Source organism: Manacus vitellinus, unplaced genomic scaffold, assembly GCF_001715985.3.
Source record: "Manacus vitellinus isolate BGI_N305 unplaced genomic scaffold, ASM171598v3 scaffold_95_pilon, whole genome shotgun sequence".
NCBI lineage: Eukaryota > Metazoa > Chordata > Aves > Passeriformes > Pipridae > Manacus > Manacus vitellinus.
In genome coordinates this window covers 50,140-72,811 of record NW_021940896.1, presented here as the reverse complement: position 1 = coordinate 72,811, position 22,672 = coordinate 50,140, and the positions used below count along the sequence as shown (strand labels likewise).

The following is a 22,672-nucleotide window of genomic DNA, read 5'->3' as shown; positions in this document are numbered from 1 at the left end:
GGTGGTGAGGAATGACAAGGTACTATTACTGGCTGAACATAACTAGTTACTTTAAATTGCCATATGGAAAATGCGGATCAATAGTATTTAAGCTTCTCCATAGATAAGAAGCAATTTAAAGCACAGAACAACTTCAAATATTTTGGAATCCAGAATACCAAAACCTGTCTGAGGAGCAGCTCGTAGGAGAAAGCAGGGGTAATGATAATAATAATAACAACATAGAAAAACTGCAAGTAATTGTTATGAATATAAAATATAGCATTTTGAAGGCTCTTTATATATTTATTAGGAACCTTAATGGGAGCACTTTTCCTTAATGAACAGAATTTAACCAGGTGACATCAGTTGTATTTGTTTTTCTTAATCTGTACAACTTTAGACTAAAGTTATGTGCAGAGAAACACTTCATTTCTCATGTCAAGCCAGTGAATTGCTGCACTTCTTAAGTTCATTTTTTATTATTGCAAACCAAGTATCTCCTCTAACTCAGGTCCTTGTTTTTAAGGCTTAAATTAATAAAATATTTTCAGGTGTTTTTACTGCCAGTGCCACGTGAACATCAGAGTATATTGTAAATATGTTGAAGTTATAAATAGATACAATTTTCTGTTATTAATGAGAGTACACTGATGAAAATGTCAAAGCTGTATAATTACACACCTCTTGATAAAGAGTGCGCAGATAAAGGCAATTTGTAAACTGTAATTTCAGCCTTTTTTAGTGAAATTCTCATTTCTCTGCTTTTTGCTCTCTTCTCTTCGAACACCAAGTGCCTGCTTTATGACGTCCTTCAGGAGAACACTCCCTCATCATTCCTGAGAGCAGGTCTATGGAAAAGCCTCTGGCACCTGGATTGGATCAGGAATAATGTGGCCACAGACCCTGTGCCTGTCCCTGTGCTGGCACTGCTGGGGCACCTCCAGTGCTGGGGGCACTTCTGGGACCCTCAGGACAAGAGAGACATGGAGGGGGAAAGCGGAGCTGGGAAGGGTCTGGAGCAGCAGGAGCAGCTGAGGGAGCTGGGGGGGCTCAGCCTGGAGAAAAGGAGGCTCAGGGGGGACCTTCTGGCTCTGCAACCCCCTGACAGGAGGGGGAGAGCCGGGGGTGGGTCGAGCTCTGCTCCCAGGAACAAGGGACAGGAGGAGAGGGAACGGCCTCAAGCTGTGCCAGGGGAGGTTTAGATTAGATATTAGGAAAATTTCATAATGGAAAGGGCTGTCCAGCCCTGGCACAGCTGCTCAGGGCAGTGGTGGAGTCCCCATCCCTTTTTAAAAGGCCTGTGGATGTAGCATTTGGGGACATGGGTTAGTGGTGGCCTTGGCAGTGCTGGGGGAATAATTGCACTCGATCTTAAAGGTCTTTTCCAGCCTCAATAATTCTATGACTCTGCATTTTTCCACTGTGTTGAAAACAGTGAAAAAGTTTTATTAAACACTTGTTCAGGACAAAATCAATGATTTTGGAGCACATAGGTGAGAAGCTGCTTGGACATGGATTCCATGAAGCAGAGCATAGCTGATGTTTCTGTTTTGTGATAGTTTCTACAGATTTTAAGGCAACCTGGCAGTGTATAGGAAATGTGTATATAATGATTAGATACTATTCTTAAAGTGAAGTTTTTTTATGGCAAAGCTCAGCAGTGAATAATGCTTGTGTGCTGTCGAGTTGTATCAGTCACTTGAAAATGAAGTCTGACTTAAAGCTGGTGACTGGATTAATCAGCTACTCCTCAATTGCATTCATTGACCCTCATCATTCGGGGACTGTAATTGAGAAAAACAGCAGTGACTTTAAGTTTGGCACCTGAATCACAAGGTTAAAGCAGTAAATTTCGAAGTCTGATTGGTGCCAGGCTCAGAGGAGGTATCTCTTTTCTCACTGATGAGAGGAGTCTTGGAACCTGGCAGAGAAGCAATGAGTAAGGGAGAAAAAGGCAGGCAGAGGGTTATGGTGGATTTTCAGTTATTAAGACGTGGAAGACAGATAATCCTGTCCTTGCAGACTTAGAAATACAAAATATTTGAAATAAAAAGTGCTTTAGATTACTGGGTTTCGTACTGACCTTGCTGTAAAAGAAAAATATGTACTGGTTTCTAGTTAAGAATGTAGACGTTGCCAAGGTTTAAAATCAAAATAAGAAGTCTCACTTTTCTGGAAACTGCCTTTTGCAGAAAAAAATTAGAATTTGGACCCTAATTCTGTCAAAATACCCATCTTTGTACACTGCTGCCTATCACTGTTGATGTGAAGTAAATGTAGAGCTGGAAGTCAAGGGACCTCTTGCCACTATAGATATGTCAGTTTGGATGATTCTGTAAGATATTTGGGCAAATATCTTTTTTTTCAAATATGTACCTTTCAGAGATGAGTCACACAGACAACTCAGCTGATGTTGCAGATCCTCTGCCTTATTTTATTAAAAGTCAAAGAGGTCCATTAGAGTATCCAGGCTGTTCTGTAACTATGGAGCATTAAATGTAATCCCCATCACTCAGGTATGAAGCTCGAAGAATTATGATTGCAATAACGAATTTCAGTCCCTAAATTTCTAAATTTTATGCCACAGCCAGGGAAAAGGAGTAACCCAGCTGCCATCTCTGTCCAAAAACATGTTCTTAACCCTGGCTGAAGGCTGAGATCAAATGTCTTGGTTAGTAACTAATAGATTAATAACTGTAAATTTTGTATGAATTGTTTCTGTCTTCTCCATATGCCAAATATGTATTAATGCATGAGTTATATCTGTGAGCTGTTTGAGGTGAATAATGCTTATACAGGTCCAGGTAGATAAAGTTCTGAAGTGTATGTGAAGAAATAACTCAGTGATGTAACTGGTGTAAATTGCACCTTTAATATTTCTGCCTTGTTTTGAGAGGGACGTGACATGTTAAGTGTCTCAGGTGTGTGACTGATGGGTTTAAAAACATGCCTTGTGAGAGAAAATAAACCAGCTGGCAAATAAAAGTGCCTGTTGGTTTGGGCCATGCCCTGTCGGGAGGGAGCGATTCGTGTTCCTCCTGTTCCCAGTGCTGTGTTCAGTCCCTAGGCTGATGCTTCATTTGCCAATCCCTGTTTCTGCAACTTAGGCAGAAGACAGAAGATGAAATACTTCAGCATATTGAATTAAGAACAAGAAACTTGCTGGCAGATTTCTGTGTGCTTTGCTGGGATGATGTTCCACTCGCTGTTAGTGTTCTCTGTGTATTTCTCTGCTCTGCAATATAATTCTTGCTTTCGTCTATTCATCTGGATGTCAGCTAGAAATTAAAATAAAAAGGCTGCACTCTAAATGGATTCCTGAATGCTTTTATAAAGCATGGCAGGTTTAACAAACAGGCTCGATAAAAGTAGTTCCCACTTTGCCTCGATAATCAGAAAGGTTGTTTGTGTCCTTGCTCAGGCTGTAGCTGTCTTGGCTTTATTTCTTGCTTATTCTATTGTATTCTGTGTGTGAGTGCAGCTTTTAGCATTTATATTTTTAGTGGTGTTTAAAATCAAAATCCTTAAATCAGCATTGTTTTTTTTCATTAAAGAGACACATTTGATACAATCCCCAAGAAATGCTTCCAGCACATGCCATTTTTAATTGCTTCACCAATTATGATTCCTCAAGTCTAGCTAATAAATTCCTGCCTAACTGTGCACTTATTCAGAGTATGGGCGAGATGTAGACACCGTTCAGATGTGAAGACCTATTACAAGATTGAAATAGATTTCTAATGCATTTATCATTCATCTTTGCAGAGTGTGATTTCAATCAGAAAAAAAAAATGATGAATGGTTTGACAGTTTCCACCCATATACGCTAAAACATAATATGCTGCTTCTAGTCTCAGCTATTACAGACTTTAACATGCAATGTGACCTTGGTCTGCAAAGCATGTTTGGTTAGCACAAAAACTTAATCATAAGAAGTCATAAGTAGAATCCTTCTTCTTTACTGCCCTTTTTCTGGGACTTGGAAATTTATTGCTTCTGGGACAGGTAGGATATGAACAATGGGCCAAATAGAGTCCAGGGTTATCTCATCTGTGTGAAAACTGCTGCTGAAAATCGATGTGACCTCTGCTACACTGTCATCCCAATTCCCACCCTCTGTGTCCTATTTGTCTTTTGGTAGAAGCTTAGATCTGTGTGCTGTCTCTATGTGTCTCTCTTGGGCCAGATTATCAAAATGAATCATTGCCTGCATACCTCTTATATTTCTATTTATTTTCCTGGTGTTGACTAGGTCTGATGAAATATGATTCTTTTTGCATTTGATCCTCACTGCAGCAAGCAGCACCTAATTTAGCTGTGTCTATCTCTTTAAAGAAGAGTAATACTATTTTGAAACTTCAATCTGCTGTACAGTAGCATTACAAACCATAGACCATGCAACCTGTCTTCACAGTCAATAGTAATTTTCCTTTCGGCCAATTTAATGTTATTACTTTCATCTCCAAATAGTAGAGATTTCTAGAGGTGTTAAGGCAGCTCCTGTTTTTTTATGCATACTTCATGTATTACCTTCTTTTTCAAATGCCACTTCTGTTTAGTTTTTTGTGACTCCATGGCTTAGCTGTTATTTCTGTGCTGCATCATATGCGACAACTAATCAGTTTATTTTAAAGACTCTGCCACTGATATATTTAAATATGAGAAATGGTGTGTCTGAATCAGCACAAACTCCGTGGTCTGAGCATGTTACCTGAGTTGGGATTTTTTAAATGGATCATTTAAATTACATCTAAGATGTTTGCTCTGAGGATGTGTAGAGTTTACTGGCTTTTGTTATTAGTCCTGAAGAATCATTATGAAGATGTTCTGTTTAATGAACTCACACAGCAAAACCAAAATACTCCCTAAACAGAGATTTCAAAGAATACTTGAAAACTACTAATGCTCCTGGTTTGTTGTCAGGTGGGTGTTTTAGATACACAGCAAAAAGTGCTGCTCGATGGAAGCTCCTGAAGTTTGTTACCCAAGGAAATGTGCTGCTGGGGAGACACCTTGGGTTAAGTCATTGTTGTCAGATTCTTTCTGAGTTGTTTTTCCCTTAAATAAGAGGGGTGGGAGAAGGAGACCTTTTGTGTATGATACAGTCTAATTGTAAATCTGGGCTTCAATAATGTGACCAAAACGTTTGACAGACGAAACTGTCAGGGCTGGTGTGCAGCTGCCCTGAGCAAGCACTGGCATCATGAACTCCTGGTCAGTGCAGTAGGCACAAGCTTTACTAAAAGGCAATTGCTGAGGAGATATTCATCATGATTTCTACAAGTGCAGGATCATAATATATATATATAGGCTGGATTTTCATGGAATATTACACAGAAATATTCTTTTATATTTCAGGGTAAAAGAAACATGCCGAGTTTGGCTTTAGGGACTGCTAGATTTTAGTTTTGCAGTTTTCAGCTATTAACTCTGTGTTTAAAATGAATACGTGGGAAGAAGCACTCACAGCGATGCGAGTTCATAGGTGATCTTCCCCAGATTGAGAGGATTTTTGAAAAATAGTTACTAATGTTACTGTTTCTTTCTGGATACACATTTCTGCTGTCTGAGCACAGCTTGATCTATACCAACATGATATATTTGAAACAAGGGGTGAAGGAGAAGCTGCTGGGTCCTGGTTTTACACTCTGTAAGAGATGCACCAGTTCTGTGCAGTGAGGGCAGGAGCCATTCCCGTGACCCCACCACCACCCAACTCTCTCTCTAACTGCCTTGGAAAGAACTCAGCAAGGCATTTTTGGCTGCTGTCAGTGACTAGGGAGGCTGACAGCAGCCGGGTACCTGTTCAGGAACCCGCACTGACACTGTACTGACACCAGGGAGCGGGAGGGGATGGATGACCCAGTGGAGATTATTTACTGCTGGGCATGGGAAGGGTAAAGGTAAAGGAGTAAAGAGATGTCATACATTCCTTGATTAGAATTTTGCCAAGGTTATAGCAACAAAAAAACCACATCACAGAACGGCAAACGTGATAGAATGAAGAAAGGTCATTCAGGTTTAATGAACTGCGTAATACAGTTATAATTCTGTAGTATAATTCTGTAGAATTTGAGATATAATAGTCTGTACTCTATTACAGCTGTGTTACAGTCTCAGTATATTGATTATTGTTCTGTATTATTTTGCAAACTTACCTTGGCAACAATCCCAGCTGCCCAAAAGGCTGAAACAGTGTTCGATTTCCTAATGCACTTGTATTTACTTCCAGGTAAAGAGAATGCTGGTTTCTAGAAATTACATTCACCTGTATTTCCAATGCTTTCTGATGTCGCTTTTAAACCTATCTTTGCAGAAGAGGTCCAAATTGCCATTCCAATAATGAAACCAACCTTAGATAAAGTCCAACTGGCTGGACAGGCCTTGCCTCCTGGATTTCCGGCGCCATTTCTTTTTGCTGATGGTCTTTCATCAGTAGAAACACTATTAACCAACATTCAGGTAAATTATTCTCTACAGGGCCTGGCTGTGTCATGATAGATAACATGTGTTTCTTTTTCACTCTTAAAAAAGTTTTAGGAACTATTTTGTATGTGCAATTCTCATTTCTTCTATTTCACATAATGCTTAGATTTCCACTCCCTGACATTATTGATTGTGAAAGGGTTTCATACATTGTCTATTTGACTTCATAATTGGCAATAATAGTCATATTAAAATTCACCAGTCTCATTATTCCTCTAGTGTATTCCCCCTGCAGCTGAACAAGATCAGCACTGACATGGCACTGTGTTTGTAACAAACCACAGCAGGAGGATGAATTAGCCAAACTTATACCCAATGATTCCATGCCACAAAATTCCTCATATTTTATCTACTTCAAATGCCCAGTTGTGCTCCAGGTCTATGGGATCCTGCTTTTAATTTTTCTGTTTCCCTAGAGGATGTAAAAGAGACAAATGGATGAATTTTGTCATTGCTGCAACAACATTGTGTTTTCAGAGCTTGTGTTTGTGTGTGTGCTTTAGGGCTTACTCAAAGTGGCTGTGGACAATGCCAGAGTCCAGGAAAAGCAGATACAGCAGGAAAAGAAAGAGTTAAAGATGGAGCTTTGTAGAGAGCGAGAACTACGAGAGAGCTTGGAAAGGCAACTCACAGCTGAGCTGCAAAGCAGAGGTGAGTGAATGAAAAATGGAGTTTAGGTATCTATTAAATGTGTAACCCTTTGGCATTTCCAGCCAGAGCTGTCGAGGACTTGGAGTTAACTGACACACTCCAGCACTGCAGCAGTGGACTAGCACTGGTAATGAAAGATTTAAATTTAATAAAGCCAGAATGTGAGCAGACAGAACAGTGACTGAAGGATTATTTCCTGGAGGGCAAGTGGCTGCAGAGAGTTTTGGTGGGTTCTGAGGAGTAAAACTGGAGCAGTTCCATGGCTTTCAGCTATATTAGTATCACTCTGCCCAGGCATTCCCAACCTGATTTCTTCATTTGACATCCCTTATTTCTTTTGCTTTCTGCTATTATCCTCCAAGCACTGAGAATCAGTCTTACTGTGAGGAAGATACGGCTGTAATTTGGGTTTTTAGGTGATTTTTTTCATCTCCTTACTACTTACTTCCTTAGCCCACATTTCTGCAGTTTCAGTGCTAGTCAGTTTGCTTTGTAGAGAACTTCAGTGCAGTAAAATAGACAGAACTATTAGAAATTGTCTGCCCAAGTACGAGAGCTGAAGCAAATAACCCTAGGTAATTTTTTTTGCCATCAGGAGAGAGTGAAATACAATAGCACACCCCAAATGGGGCCTTCTAAGACAAAACCATGACTGTTTGGAAGCTTTTGATAATAATAGGCAATTAAATTGGTAAATCTGAATTTCTCGCTGTGCTGTTGAAAAGAAGGCAGTATTCTTTTTAAAATTCAGATCTGCATCTGAAAGAAAGGAACAGTACTTCATGTGCCAAGAGCTACTTCTAGATTATATCCATGAAATCAGAAAGATAAAAGTAGATAAGACCAAAAATGTAGGTGCCAAGTCCTATCTTCCTGTGCATTTTGAGTGGAAATGAGGTGTGTGGAACAGAGCTGTCTGCAGCCCAGGTCTCACTTAGAGACACCAAAGGGCACTTCTCAGTTGAGTAGTGATGGGTCAGAAAATACTATTGAAGTTGTTAAATTGCAGTGGGTGTCCAGAAATGTTGCATCACCCCAGTGTAAGTGTGGATGGCACTGTGTCTTTCTGTAAACCAAACCTTAGGACAGCACACTTTTGCACCTCCTGAGTCACATTTAAGTCACCAAAAACCTTAAGGCATTCACAGACTTTGTTGGCTTCTGACTTGAAAGAGAATTTCACCAATAATCGATATCATCAGAATTGTTTGTCTTTCAGGTCATCACCACGTTCACATCTTTATTGTTACAGAATATATGCCAGAGATAGGCTTTTTCACATGGGCTGGCCAGTTTTTCAAAGTTAGGTTCTGTGGATCACATTCAACCATTCATCATTTATTAAGTCCCTCAGAGATTTCCCATGCAATGGTATCCTTTAATTTTTCCTATTTTTCACAAATCCAGAAAGCTCTGTAAAAGTCAGTAAGAATTCAGTGGTCTTTGACTCCTTCCAGACCTTGCTAGTTCTGAGAACATACATGGGCATCAGCCTTCTGGTCCAGCTCATCTTCCTTGTGCCAATCCGAGGTGGCAGCTGATCACAGACTCCTGGAACATGGGGTGCTCCCAGGAGGAGAGGATTTCCTGAACACAGGATAGATTCAGCAGAAGTGTGGTGATGGGCCTGTAGAGATCCTGCCAGGGAAGGGAGGTGCAGGTCATGCGAAGAAGAGACACAAGAGAGTGTGTTTGCAGCAGTGGTGCAAGAAAAAACAAGTGTAAGAAACCAATAAAGACAGGTTAATAAGGACAGTAAGGGGAGTCCATTAGCCACAGGAGCATGGGAAGGAGGGCTCTTGGCAGTACTGGTAACTTGGGTCTGGAGAAAAAAAAAAAAAAGGTTAAATATGGGATTAAGATTCAGGGTTTGAAAAGGAAAAGGCTTAAAAGGTGCATTTTATTGCTTGAATTTATATAGGTGAGGGAGTACAATCATAGCCAATGTCAGCAGTTCCCCATACAGATATTGATCATCTGGCTACAATTAATACTGTACAATTCTCTAGTTATGGTTTTAGCTTTATAGTTGGCTTTAAGACTGAGATTAGTCAGGAATACTGTTTTCTGCCAGATCTCCCATGGCACTACCAGGGGCCTGAGGATGATGTTTGTCAAGGCACTGGTTCTGCTTTCCATGGGTAAAAGAGAGAAGATGACACCCCCCTTCTCAGTGCGTCTCATCTTTCGTATTTACCCACCTAACTCAGCGTGTCAATGGCCTTACACCTGGCTTCTGTCTTGGGCAGAGGTTCTTGATATTTCAGTTATTCTGCTTCAAAATGAACCCAACTGCTGCTCCATTTTTACCCCCAAAATTACCACTTTATTCCCTGGGATTTCACTCTCTGCACCCTCAGTATTCTCAGATTCAGATTCTCTTCCACTGCACACAGACAGTTCACCTGCAAAAATAAAATCCACTTCCTTTTAATGTTAGAAGATAGACCTAAAACTGAATCTTTGACACATTCAGGAGACTTCCTCCATCCATGAGGAGTGTCAGTGTCTTGAGCTAGAACTGGGCCTTTGAGTATTGAACATAAACAAATTTTTTAGTGTCTCGGTCATCTATTAATAGTGCCTTAACAGCCTTTCTTCCAATGTATTTGCATTTCAGCAACAATTCAGAAACGCTTGAAGAAAGAAAAGAAGGCAAAGAGAAAATTGCAAGAAGCTTTGGAATTTGAGTCTAAGAGGAGAGAACAAGTGGAACAGGCGCTTAAACAGGCCACATCAGGTGACGGTCTCAGGATGTTAAATGGTAATGTCTTAGTTGGCCTTTCACAGTCAGCTTAAAATGATGTTTAATTGAGTGGAGAAAAAAAAATAAGATGATGCACAGAGCAAATTCCAGAATGAAACCTCACAATTCTTTCCTGAAATAATAAAAAATCTATTTCAGGCCATGTGCTCTGGGTCATGAATTAAAAAAAATTAATAAGTCTGCAAGTAGAGAAACAGACAGAGCAGTTTACACAGAGATGACAAGAAATGCTGAATATATTACAGAGAAATCTGTTACAGTGCCAGCTAAGACAATGTGAAATTTGGTTCCTATAAGGTTCTCTGAACTCTTCTCTCCCAGCAGATTCATTTTTAGAACTGCTGAGCTTCATTTTAAAAGCCATTTGGCTGAAGTTTGCTCAGCCTCAGGACCTATTAAGTTTGTTAAATATGTATCAGCTTTCAGAGCTGACTGGGTTTTGAATACTTCCCAAATATTCTTTTGAGACAAAAGCAAATCAGTTCATCAGTGCTTATGTTCTAAATACTGGGAGGATTTGCCTCTCCTGCTTCAGATGGTTCTGGCCAAAGTTTAGAGCTTTGCTTTGAATCTTTAAGACTGAACCTAGTTGAGTTTTAATTAATTTCAGGTTCTGTATCTAAGGTTTAGTCTGTGCATCCCTACCCTGAAGTCTCTGCAGAGGCTCAGGAATCAGAGAGATGTTCAGGCTGTGCTGTGTTTGTGTGTCCTGTGGTCTGTCTGTTAATTTGTGCTGCCTGATTTGGGCACTGCTAGAGCCTGCAACCAAAAACTGCCCGGACTGCTGAGTGAAAATGCTGACTGTAGTTTGTGTGGAGTTCTCAGCTGTGAGGGCTGCCCAGACTGTTCTTTAGAGTCAGGGCAAGGCTGTCTCTGTGAGCTGGCACCTCACTCCGTGGTGGGCTGCGAGCTGTGATTTATCTGGAGCACCCAAGAGACATAAACTCAGTGAGTAGGAGAGCAGGATCTCTCAGAGCCATCCTCATCTGCTGGGGTTTCCAGCCCAGCACATCACAGTGAGCAGGGCCTGGCTGGTGTTCCTGGAGCCCCCACAGTGCCCGGGCTGGTCCAGGTGTGGATTTACAGCTGCAGTCACACCATGATGGGGGACAGGGACCCAGGGCAGAGTGGGTGGACAGAGCCAGCAGAAATCTTTTCTTCCTCTGGGTCAGACAAATGCCCACATTGGATCCACAGTCAGAGCCAACACCTTGAGATGAATGTCAGAAAACAGCCAAAATCCTGGTGTACTGTAAGGTCATTCACCCAGGTTGTGCCACAGCAGGGAAGCACCTGCTGCTCACACACCAGTCAGGAGCACCCAGCAGTTCTGGAGCCACAAATCCAGGGATGCCAACGTGCCATCAGTGTGATTAACACACCTTTACATCTGCTGGTGTGGGCCTGGCTGTAACAGTTTGATTTGCAGGCACACTCAGGTAGTCATATATGTGTTAGTGCCTGCAAGAGGCTGATATTTACATGCTAATCTGATTGCACATGCAAATCAGGTAGCTCATTAGCATCTTAATCCACAATTTAATTGCAGGTACAATTTTATGACAACAAAATGTGAAGGGCTATTCTGAGTATTTTTGATTTAACTCTGACGGTCTGTCTCATTTAACAGATGCTGTTATTAGTTACAGATGACTGTCATTTTTTGTATATACAACATGAACTCTGAAGGGTTTGAAAAGAAAGAACCTTTTCAGACTGATAGATCAGTGCCCTGGGCTTGCCTTCAAAACAGGAATCTGAGTAAGGGAAACCCTATGGAATAGCAGTCACTTGCAATTTTATAAGAAAAAATTGTATATATGTGAAAATATTACTTTTTAATCATATATCTTTACAGAGCTATATATGCATACGTGGCCTATATTTCATTTACTCATATATTAAGATATGACCCTTCTGTGTAAGGACTTTGCAGGGTTGTCCTGCTTGACACAGAGCTCTGGTACTGTGGGGTGACCAGCAGAATGTCACCTGTGACAGATACTGACACTCCAACTAAAGGGATCTGCAAAAGCAACAGTGCAGTTATTCCCTATTTGAGAAAGTCCAGGACAGGCTTTTGCACAGAAAACCTCCCAAACTGTACACACAGTTCCCTTTCAGGTGTGGGTTTTTCCTTGCTGTGATTTCTAAGTGCTGTATTATAAGGGAAGCAGATGTTTCTCAAGGATTTGAGGTGCCGTGGATTCAAATCACATACCCTTCATGCTAATCCTTGTTGGCACAAGGTGGATAATGGCATCTGTTATTGTAACACCCTGGGGTGTTGGAGCCCCCGCCCCCGCCCCAAGGACTGTGCAGACAGAAGTATTGTCAATATGGAATTAAATAGTTCCAAAGTGAGTATCGTTAGGAGACTCCTTCTCAACTTGGAAGAAAGGGCACAGTCCTCTTTGGAAAGCTCTTAGAAATCAGAAATATTTCACACAGTATGACAGATGTGGTTTGGGTTTGGGTGGTAACACATGCTTACACAGCCTGAGCTGAGGTTTTAAATGCAATTTGCACAGCCCTTATCTGTAACATGCACTCACACAAACTGATACACACACATACACAAAACTGTTGCCTGGCACTGAATGTATTCTTAAATTCTTTAATTTGAAGGTATTTGGCTGTACAGGAGAGTCAATGTATTTTAATATTAAGCAGTTTAATTTTGACTTTTATTTTTCATATGTCAGATGCCCTCATTCTCCAAGAGGCTTTTACAGACATACTAATGCCACGTGTTGGTTATTATCTGATCGTCAGACAAATGTGAAGCACTTTAAAAATAATTCACTGTGAGACCAACAATGTTTGCACATTTTGGAGACAATTTACTACTGAAAATTCTATGAGGACCAAATGTTTTATGCAAGACCGTGTAACTTGGAGATCACCCTAGTTTGCTATAAATATTTTTCTAAAGATGCATGAGAGAGGGGCAAAGGGGAATGCATTAATCTTCAGTCTCACATCTTTCAGATGCTGGAATCCCAGATATGGAAATAGAACACAACGGAACCCAACATGACAGTGCAGCAATGCAAGGTGCAGTATGTACCACAGCCCCTCACCTACCTGGTTGTTGTGAGCCACAGTAAAAATTAAATGTGTTGCAGAATCGTTTTTGTATCTGTTTTTCTGCTTTAAGATAAATGTGAATTATACAACTTCAGTTTGCTTTCCTGTTTGATATAGAAAACTGTGTAAGATCAGTACTTAACAAGACCAGAAATCAACTTTGTTTAAGTACAGGTGTGAGAACCTCATATTTATCTACCAGATACATGCTCTTAGTTCAAAAGGGGGGTTACATTTGATGTGTCTTTTTAAAATACTTCACCTGATCCTGCCTATCAAGATCACAAGTATTTTCAGAAAATACATGAAGTGTAGGTGAAGAAAGAAAGCCATGTTCACTTTCTAAGTTAACCAGTGCTCCTTTTTCCTCACTGTTCAGCACCAACATGCACTGTCTGAGTGCTTCCCAAAGAGTAATACATGTGTCGTGGTGTAAGGAGTTGTCTCATCATCCTTTGGGGGAGCTGAGCTATCAGAGTCCTAAGGGATTTTCCCAGTACCATTGGAAGCCTGTTTGAGCCACACAGTCACCTGTGATAAAATTTGGTCTGAGCAATTACTGAAATTCTGTAACTTTGGAGAAAGTCCAGTTTGTAGAGTTGCTTTTCTGTAAAACCAGCCTTTTTCTTCTCCCTTCAGTCCTGTGCCATATTCATTCCAGACCATTCAGTTCTGTGCTGGCTGCTGCCTCTTTCAATATATCTGCTTGTTCTAAGAGCAGTTCCACCCTTTTTACGGCATCATGTAATGGCAATGTGCAAAAATACCGTGTGCTGAGGTAACTAAAGACAGTCCCTTCTGTGCAGACAGAAGAAGGGCTGCAGTGCAGTTACAGACACAGACCTCACTTGAGCATTTCTCAACTGGTGAAGGCTTGACTTCACATACCTCTGGTGTGCATCTGTCGTCCATCTGTCATCCGTACAGGAAAGCTTTCAAATATTTTTACTGTTGTCTCTTTTTTTGTGATTTTAGGTTCATATGCTCTGTATTACAGAGAAGGAGAATCACAGCTTTATTGTAAAGCCTATATATACATATAACATATGTGTGTGTATATATATATATGTACACAGATGATTAGAGTTGTGCTCTAAATTTTGCAATTGGAAAATTGCTGCTGCCAGAGATAGTCTAAATGTTGGATAAGCAGTTGGGACACATGTGTTTAAATTTGACAGGCAAAATGTTCCTGTTTCTGCTCTATTCATGATACCTGCTGGAATGAGTGCTCAGTACTCTTCCAAAACAATTCTGAGAGTCAAAGGTACATCTGGGCAGACTCTTGTAAAGAAAAGAAAGGTAATTTCAGTTTTCAGTTGAAGAAAAAAAATTACACTTGGCTCAAATGTGTCTTCACATCAAAAATGATTAAAAATACTGTGAGGAAAGTGATGCATAGCCAATTCCAACAACCATTTACTTAAAGGAATTAAGAGAACTCTCTTATATTACCTTTAGTAGTTTATTAATACACAGAAAAATGTTGTGATTTTACCATTTTTATTTCAGGTTGTTTTGGGGGATTTCCCCCCCCCTTTTCTTTTAATCTGATCCCAACAACATCATTCTTTAGTTGTAACAGGCTTTGGCTCATGAAGTGTTTGTTCAGGTTAAAAGCCTGGCCAAAGGGACAGCTGTGTATCCACAGTGTTCAGTGTCTGTGGGCTCAGTGCATGACCTGTGCAGTGGGAGCTGCAGCCCTGTCCCATGGCCCTCCATAGCAAAGCCTCCCTTCCCTTCCTTTCCCACCATAGGGACTGGCAGCTCCAGTGGTCTGAGCTCTCTGCTCATATGGAAACGTGGGGAGCAGCTGAGCCAGTTGGTCACTACACATCTCAGCTGATAAAAGGGTTTCTGAAGAGCTCTCGGTAGAGCTTGTTTAGATTTCAAAGTGTTTCTGTCCTGTAGCACCGTCTCTTTCATTTTTTTTTTAATGCTGATACTGTAATAACTTTTTATTCTCTTTCCCTTTGATTCCCATTTGTGCTCCTGACAGCTACTATTGCACTGCCAGCTTTAACAATTCGAGCACACTCCCTCCTTGCCCCTTCATTTGCCACCTTTGTTTTTCGGGCCCTGGGAGGAGGAAGGGTCAAAACACATGTCCCTAATACAAAGCTGCTTCCAAGCTTCCAAAATCTCTCTCTACTGCACAGAAAAAGGCTTTAGCATCAATGCAGACCTTTCTTTTTCTGTTGTCAATAGCTCTGCTGGACAGAAATCTATCATTCACACGGTGCCTTTCCTTTGAAATTCAATTAGTTCCACTGCCAGTATCTCCTTAAGACGGTTTAAAGGAAAATTACAGAACTACTGCACAGCCACCTTTCACAGTGATTAAGTCATATCATATTTTATGCTCATTTCTTAAAATGATTTTATTAACACAAGCTGTTCATGTACTGCATTTCTGATCTGCATTATAAATCTTTTCCATTTAGTTGACTCATTTTCTCTCTGCTTTGTATATTAATTGAACGGAAATTTCACGCAGATGAGACTTGAAACTTTTCTGTACTTTACAGTCTGATACCTCCATCCTCTATGTACTGAATCTTCTAGTTCAGAACCTGATCTGGGAGGTTTTTAGCTGACAGAACAGCAGTAGTTGCAGTGGTCATGAAACTCCTGCAGAGTAGGAGCGGGTGATGAGCACACAGACACCCTCCTGCTCCCCTTTGCATCGCTCACTCGTGGGCCAGCACGATAGTACATCAAGCATTTTATCAACCAGTCTCCCTTTCACATAAAATAAACATACTGGATGTCATTAAGTGCACCTTCAGATCAATGATTTTTGCAAATGACATTCAAGTACCATTCGAGTAGTGCATTTTTGCTGATAAAAGCAAATTAAATTAGCACAACTACAAGTGTGCTGATAAAAACTAAAACCGAACAGCAGCACCATTAGCTAACAAAGTAATATTTTCTCTTTACTGCTTTCTGCCATTTAGTTATTATCCTATTGGAAATCTAATTATAATCCTTTTACTCCCTAGTCAAACTTCACAGTTTTTGCAAGCTTAGCACTGACAAGTGATTTCATTACATTTGATTGCCCGCGCCCAGATTGACTTAACTTCACTCCGAGACCTAAAAGCCCTCTCAGTTTCTCAGATTCCCTGTTTGCACATTACAGCAACAGCTCCTTTAATTAATTAGCATGAACAGCAGTAACATGAACTGCTGAACAGAAAATAACATCATTTTATGATCGCAGGGAGACTTCTCCTTTTGCATGTTTATACCTTAGTTAACTTTTGTATTACGATATTTCATTGTTAGGGGATATTGGAACAATCAGCAGAGCAATGTTAGCTTAAAATCTTAAAAATTAGATGTTACTGTAATACTTGATGATAACAATTTACAAAAAAATAAAATCCTCTGCATTTTCAAGAAGGAGGCAGCAGCACAGGCAGACAGGTGAGGTGAGAACATGGTTCACTTCACTGTACCTACAACAGGAGACGACTCAGGGCAGGTGCTGCTGTTGCTTTTTTTTGTGAAATAATCTGGCAGAGATTTGGCACAAAACCTCTCAGTTACTAAAAAGTGAGTAACTTTTTATTTTTGGATTTTTGGAACTTATTTGGGGTTTTATAATGAAGAAAACTGTGCCATATTTTTTCAATATTCTGATCCAACCACTCAGTTTATAAATCCAACCTTCTTCGTTTGAGTCTTGGACCTTTTCTTCTTCCTGCTGCCCAAGCTGGGCTCTGTCCCTGGTGCATGTCCTGCTCTGGATACTCTGTGTTATTAAACCCTTGGTAGTTGCCTTGTGCAGTGTTTCTAGAAGAACTCTTCTCAAGATCCTATGCAGCTACCAGACTGTGACACCCGTGCACACAGCAGCCAGTGTGGCTGAGAGCTGCTCTTCTGCTCCCCAAGAGCAGGTCCCTGTTCAGTGAGGAGCCATGAGGTGCCTGCCCTGGCTGAGTCATTTTAGTCTCAGTGCTGTTTTTCCTTTTGGCACACAGTGTTTTTCTGGGTGTCTCTCTCTGTGTAAGCCTGTACACACAAACATACGAGGGAGGGCACTGAGATTTTGTGATTTACATGAAACAGAAGGTGGGTAAAGGTTTCCCCAGGAGACCACTGAGCATGGAGATCTGGACCTGTCTGTCCTTACAAAGGGCTAAAACATTTATTCAGTAATTCAGTGTCTGTAGGCTTGAATATTTCCTAAGCAGGAACCACTAACCACTGTTACCTCCCTGTCTGCTCAAACTGACTGTGGCAATCCAGCATCTGCATGGTCTGTGCTCAGTGAGCTTATCCTTGGCTGTTGTTACTTACTGGAAATCCTGTTTTTAGTACAAATGTTTTCAGCTCTATTAATGTTTATGTGGAAATATTTGACAGAGTAGTCCTAAGCACAGAATAAGTGAGGAAGAAAGCTTAAACCCAGCAAGTCTGTGAGTGAGCTGCACTGGAGGGTCAGGCAGGCGTGCTCCTGCCTGTAGGGAGATGTCCAGGCAGCACTGGACATCAGAGTGCACATCAGCAGGTGGAAAGAGGCCATAGGGAAGTGTGAGGGGTTAAAAGAAAGCAAACCAACCTTGGTTAGTACTCCTGCAGAAGCACCATTTATTGTCCAGGTTCTTCCATGGGTCTGGAGGAAGCCATGCCCTGCTCAACGTGTGTTACTTTTGGATGCTCAGTTTGGACAATACCTGCAGATAAAAGGAAGGGAGAAGTTCTACTGGACAACTAATAAGCAGGCAAAGAAGTCAGTTTTCCTGTTGTCATTCAGCTGAGTGACCAGCCCAAATCCATGAGAGCTGGTTGCAAGCCAGGTCTTTTTTTCATTGTGGTAGTGAAGGGATCCTTTGCTGTGGCCCTTACCCACTAGCAGAGGCCTGGATGCAGCCTCCTTCCAGGCAGGCAGGACTCCTGTCTGCTAAGAGGGTTAGGGAAAGAGGGTTTTCTGAGGGCTGTGATCCACAGTAGAACCAAACTGTTCTCTCATTTTTTCTTTTTCTTTCTGCAAAATGAGAGACTGGTTCAAACTAATTAGCCCCAGCTTTGCAAGTTAATTTATTGTTATTTCCCACGTGTTGCTGCATCCAGGGCTGGGCTTGGCTCTGATCTAACTGAGGTGCTGTTCACACAGCCTGGCAAGGGTGGAGAGCTCAACTCCTGTCCTGTAGGATACTTGTGGTGTCCTGTCAGAGTCTTGGATCCAGCCCCTCCAGCAGGAGTTGTGCAAAGGCTCTGAGAATGCATTGTCTGGCACAGGGCTGCCTTCTCCCCTTCTCTGGCTACAGAAACTGCCAGGTCCCAGCTCCACCTGCCCTGTTTTCAAGCTCTCTCCCAGCTCCTCCTCCAGCTCAGTTGGCAAAGTGGCATTTCCAGTTTATTATTTCATTTCTACAACCTGTAGTGCTGGGGTGTATTTTATAAACAGTTACTGATACAACACATTTATCCTGGTTTTCTCATTACGAAGCAGATCCCAAATTTCCTCCCTTCACCAGTTTACTGTGTGCCACAGTTACCTGGCAATCCCAGGGTGTAGCTGTGGTGCATTGCTCCCCAACCTGGACTGGGTTTGCACACCAGCATTGCCAGGGCACACTGGGAGGGTACACAGTTTTGGTTTTAATGTAGTTTTATTGAAATGCAGCCAAATTCTCAACTTAAAATAGAGGTCTTATAACCAGAGCCTCAAAAAGGATTCAGAAAATTAGGAGATGTTGAATAGGCTGAAAAAAGAAAACAAAATAAACGTGAATAAATATGCAGGTGATGATTATTGCCTTTGGATTTGTCTGTTATACACACATTAAAACCTTGAACGATGATATTGTGGCTAAAAAGAGTGCAAGAGCTGAATATACCCTGGACTAACAACTCAGGGAAGAGGACGCCATCCTGAGGGAAAATTCCAGTAATTATTAACACAGGCTCTGGCTCACCAAGGAACTCTGAGATCTTTACTTGTCTTACACATTGTGAAGGGGAAAAAAATCCCTTCTAAATGTCTTGCTTATTAAGCCAGTCATGCATTGCTCTGTAGGCTGTAAAGCAGTGTAACATGCACAGGGGGCTCATAAGCATATTTAGTGTTAGGGAATATCATTTATACAGTTTTTATATTGTCAGTATTACCCCTGGAGAATGAGATTAGGCTTTAAACTACTGTAAATCTACGCTTTTGCTCACCTTTGTATAATTTCGGTTTTTAATAGAATGAAGCCCACATAAATGAATATTTGATTAAGGGATAAACCTTATAAAAGAATACATTTATTGCACACAGATTTATTCAAATCTTTGCTATATAATACAGTAAAATGCTATAAAATGGTCTGTAGCTTGCAGTCAGCTACACTGAGGAGATGGTGAATATTCTCCAGAAAAGATTAATTTGACAACATCACATTGTCTTTCCTGTGTAAGTGGGGGCACAGCTGCTCCCAACACGTTAATTCCTCAGAGGTGGTTGCTGTGTGACGTGAGTTCAGTTTATTGCACAGCAACAAAAAAGTGTTTTAATTTCTGGAGAATAATTGAGAGCGTTGTAAAAAAGGAAATATTTAACTGTGCACTTTCTGTTCACTGATCACTGACATCCCCTGGGTGGCTGCACTGGGCTTGAGCTGTGGCATTTACTTTGTCTCTTACAGGTATTCCAGATACCTCTGTTGAACTTTCCTAGAGAATTTAAGGAAATTGGAAGGATATATGGAAACATGTTCTGAAATTTAGTCAGTCCTTCAGCACTCAGTACCCTCAGTGTCCACCTCTTACCTTAGCTAGAAAAATATTTTTTAAAATATAACAGAAATATCAAGAACAGCCTGCATTGGGAAGGTGTCGAGTGCAGCTTCTTAATGATCACAAGGAGAGAAATTAAAAACAAACCCCACAGTATCCAATACTTGCATTTCTGCTCACCCCCTCCCCAGGCTTGAGTATTTCCCCCACTAAGTTTAAGACAATAATTTTCATCAGCCAAAGAGTTAAAACAAATTAATTTGAGTGAGTTCTTTGGAGGTTCCCATGCTCCCAAATGTTCCTCTGGAGCTGTTATGTCCCTGGCTCTTCCGATCTTTATTTGTGCTTACGTCCAAAATACATATTAAATCATCTTGGTTTGGAGAGTCTGAGCCTCCTTAAAACCACGAAACATTCAATTACTAATTAGCTGTTTCCTGTTCCTAATGAAGTGAACATGTCGGATTTGGATTAAAATTCAGCTACTGCTCTCCTCTGTTTATGGTTCCAGATGTTTTTGTTTTATCTAGGAGGTTACTTTGACAGCTACTGCTAAATGATAAATCACTCATATTATAGCTGAAATGCATTTTGAAATTGAAATGTGGCAAACTTGGAGATTGCTCCGAGGATCAGTGTCAGTTAGCAGGTCAATACTTCCTCGATCCTTAGGAGTGTTCAGTATTGGCATATGTAAAACAGTAATGGGAGAGATGTCAACATTATACAAAATGCTTCTCCATATTATCATTTTGCTATCATCTTCCAGATCAGTACTTGCAGATTTAGCTGGGTGGATTCATGATTCATTGTATAATGAACAGGAATATGGATTCTTGTTAGCTTCAGTTTCTGTGGGCATTTCAATATTTATTTTTTTCTCTGGGCTTGAAGTTGCTTAATGTGAAAAATCACAGTTGATAGGTAATATAAGTAGGAATATATTTATGAAGGAAATAAGTGTTTTTCTACTTCATTCTCTAAATAAAGAAATAGAATTTTAAACGAAACGTGGTGGTTTGTGAATGAAAGAACAGTTTTCTAAGAACAGATCTCAATTTACATTTTCTTAAAGCACTGCAGTTTTGGTTTAACACCCTGTTCCCTGGCAGGTTCTGTGCATCTGATAAGGGTCTGTTGTGAAGCTGGTGCCATGTTACTCGCTCTGTCCTAGGGAGGAAGGCAATCCAACACGGGCTGCCTTCTGGAAAAAAAAGGAGGAAAATGAGTGTTCAGTTAAAAGCAAAAGCCATAAAGGAAGAAAATCCAAATCGAGGTATTTAGAGCCTGCAGTCAGCAGCTGCTGACTGGAAAACACCATGAAAAGCAGGGCTGGTGGGTCCTGGGCCCAGCTCAGTACCCACACCTGCACCTGAGCTGGGAGGTGACCAATGCCCCGAGGCAACTCATTTCTCTGCCAAACATTCATTTCTTGAGGGCTTGGCTGGGTTTTTATCACCCAGTGCCTCCTTTTCCTGTATAAAACATGCTCACATGATGGAGAGTTTATATCATTTATAGATCTGTTCATCTGGCTTGAACTAAAAAGAGGTCCACAAACGAGTGAGGAAGCCACCAAAGTGTCAGTTAATTATAAAATGTTTTAACTGTGTCATTTTTTTTCCCCTCCAGAAAACAGAACATACATCAAACCGACCATCATGTACTGAAGGAACCACCTACTGTTGAAAAATGTATAATGACCACTATCTGAAGACTATATAGTTCCTGAGAAATGTCCCTTCCAACCTTTGATGCCTTCAGTACTGTGTGAGGAACAGGATTTGTAGCATGAAACTTGAAGGACAATTCCAAGCAATTTACTGTTGCTGCATTGAAAAACTGCCGTATTAAGACATCCTGAGACTTTTTACAAGCTTACCATACCAAACCAAGCCTGTTACAACAGATCATTTTTAGGTCCCCGGAGATAGAAAGGAGTTTTAGTATTTTTAAGCACATACAGGAATTATTCCCCCTCCCCAGCCCATCCCAAAAAGAACTTTTTTTTTTTTTTCCTTAGGAGGTGGCTATTACTGGATAGCAAAGGCACAATGATTTTAAGCCACACCGGTCCTGCACTGGCTGTACATCAAACAAGTCCAGTTTATCACTGAAACTGTTCAACATGGAGCTGTTTCGATTGTGTTTATAAATTAAGCTTTGTTTACTGAAGCAGATACTCGATATATATTACGTTTTAAAAAGAAATGTGTGTACATTTTTTAAAAGAACGATGTAAAAATTGTCCTTTCATTAGATGACCAATTCAAAAGTGTGAGCTAAACCCTAATAGCTGACGTAATATGAGGATTATAATTGATGCTTTTTTTTTTTAATGCTCAGTTCAGCTTGGCTTTTGGTCTTTTAAGATGGAAAAATGAATATGCAGTAGAGTGTTAGATAATGGAAACTTTTAAGTATGGTTTCTCTGTTGTACCATATTAAGTTAAAGTACACATTCTTTGTTAAAAATGTTCTTGCTAAAAATACAGTATTAAAAAGTTTTTTGTTTGACTTTGGAAATCTTTTAAGATTTTTTTTTTTTTGGACTGTGAATTCCCATAGTAACTGTACTAATGCAAACCAGTATTTTGCACTATTAAAAATACTTGAAGAAATGACTTAATAAAGAGGGTGGGTTGGTATTAAACATTTTCCTAATTATTGTATGTTCCAAATTCTGACCTTTGCAACTGAAACATTCCCTTCTCAAAACATGGGACTGAAAGGTGATTTGAGTCAGGTGGAATTTAAGTGATCACCTGTTCCCTCTTTACTTTCATTCCTGGGTCAAAGGCACAATGCTTATTTACTTAAAAACTGCATGTTTACCCACACATGCCCTGAATTAAATCACTGTCACTTAAAAACAGAAAAGACCTTTAAATAGAGTGATAGAGAATCTATTCCCTGTGATTATGTTTATTCCTCTCTACATCTATATGTATAATTTTCAGAATT

The 22,672-nt window shown here is 40.5% G+C and overlaps 1 protein-coding gene across 3 annotated transcripts in view; it reads left to right on the top strand.

Annotated features, from left to right (window-relative positions):
* DACH2 (dachshund family transcription factor 2) overlaps positions 1-22,234 on the top strand; it is a 212,554-nt gene extending 190,320 nt beyond the window's left edge. For 2 of the 3 annotated variants that reach the window (XM_018070865.1, XM_018070868.1), the window contains exons 8-12: positions 6,299-6,444; positions 6,972-7,119; positions 9,740-9,883; positions 12,878-12,943; positions 21,341-22,234. In XM_018070865.1, the coding sequence (XP_017926354.1) occupies positions 6,299-6,444; positions 6,972-7,119; positions 9,740-9,883; positions 12,878-12,943; positions 21,341-21,378 (542 nt within the window). In that variant the 3' untranslated portion in view covers positions 21,379-22,234. The remainder of the gene's footprint in view (positions 1-6,298; positions 6,445-6,971; positions 7,120-9,739; positions 9,884-12,877; positions 12,944-21,340) is intronic. The other variant, XM_018070866.1, reaches the window with a different exon arrangement.
* Positions 22,235-22,672: the final 438 nt, after the last annotated feature.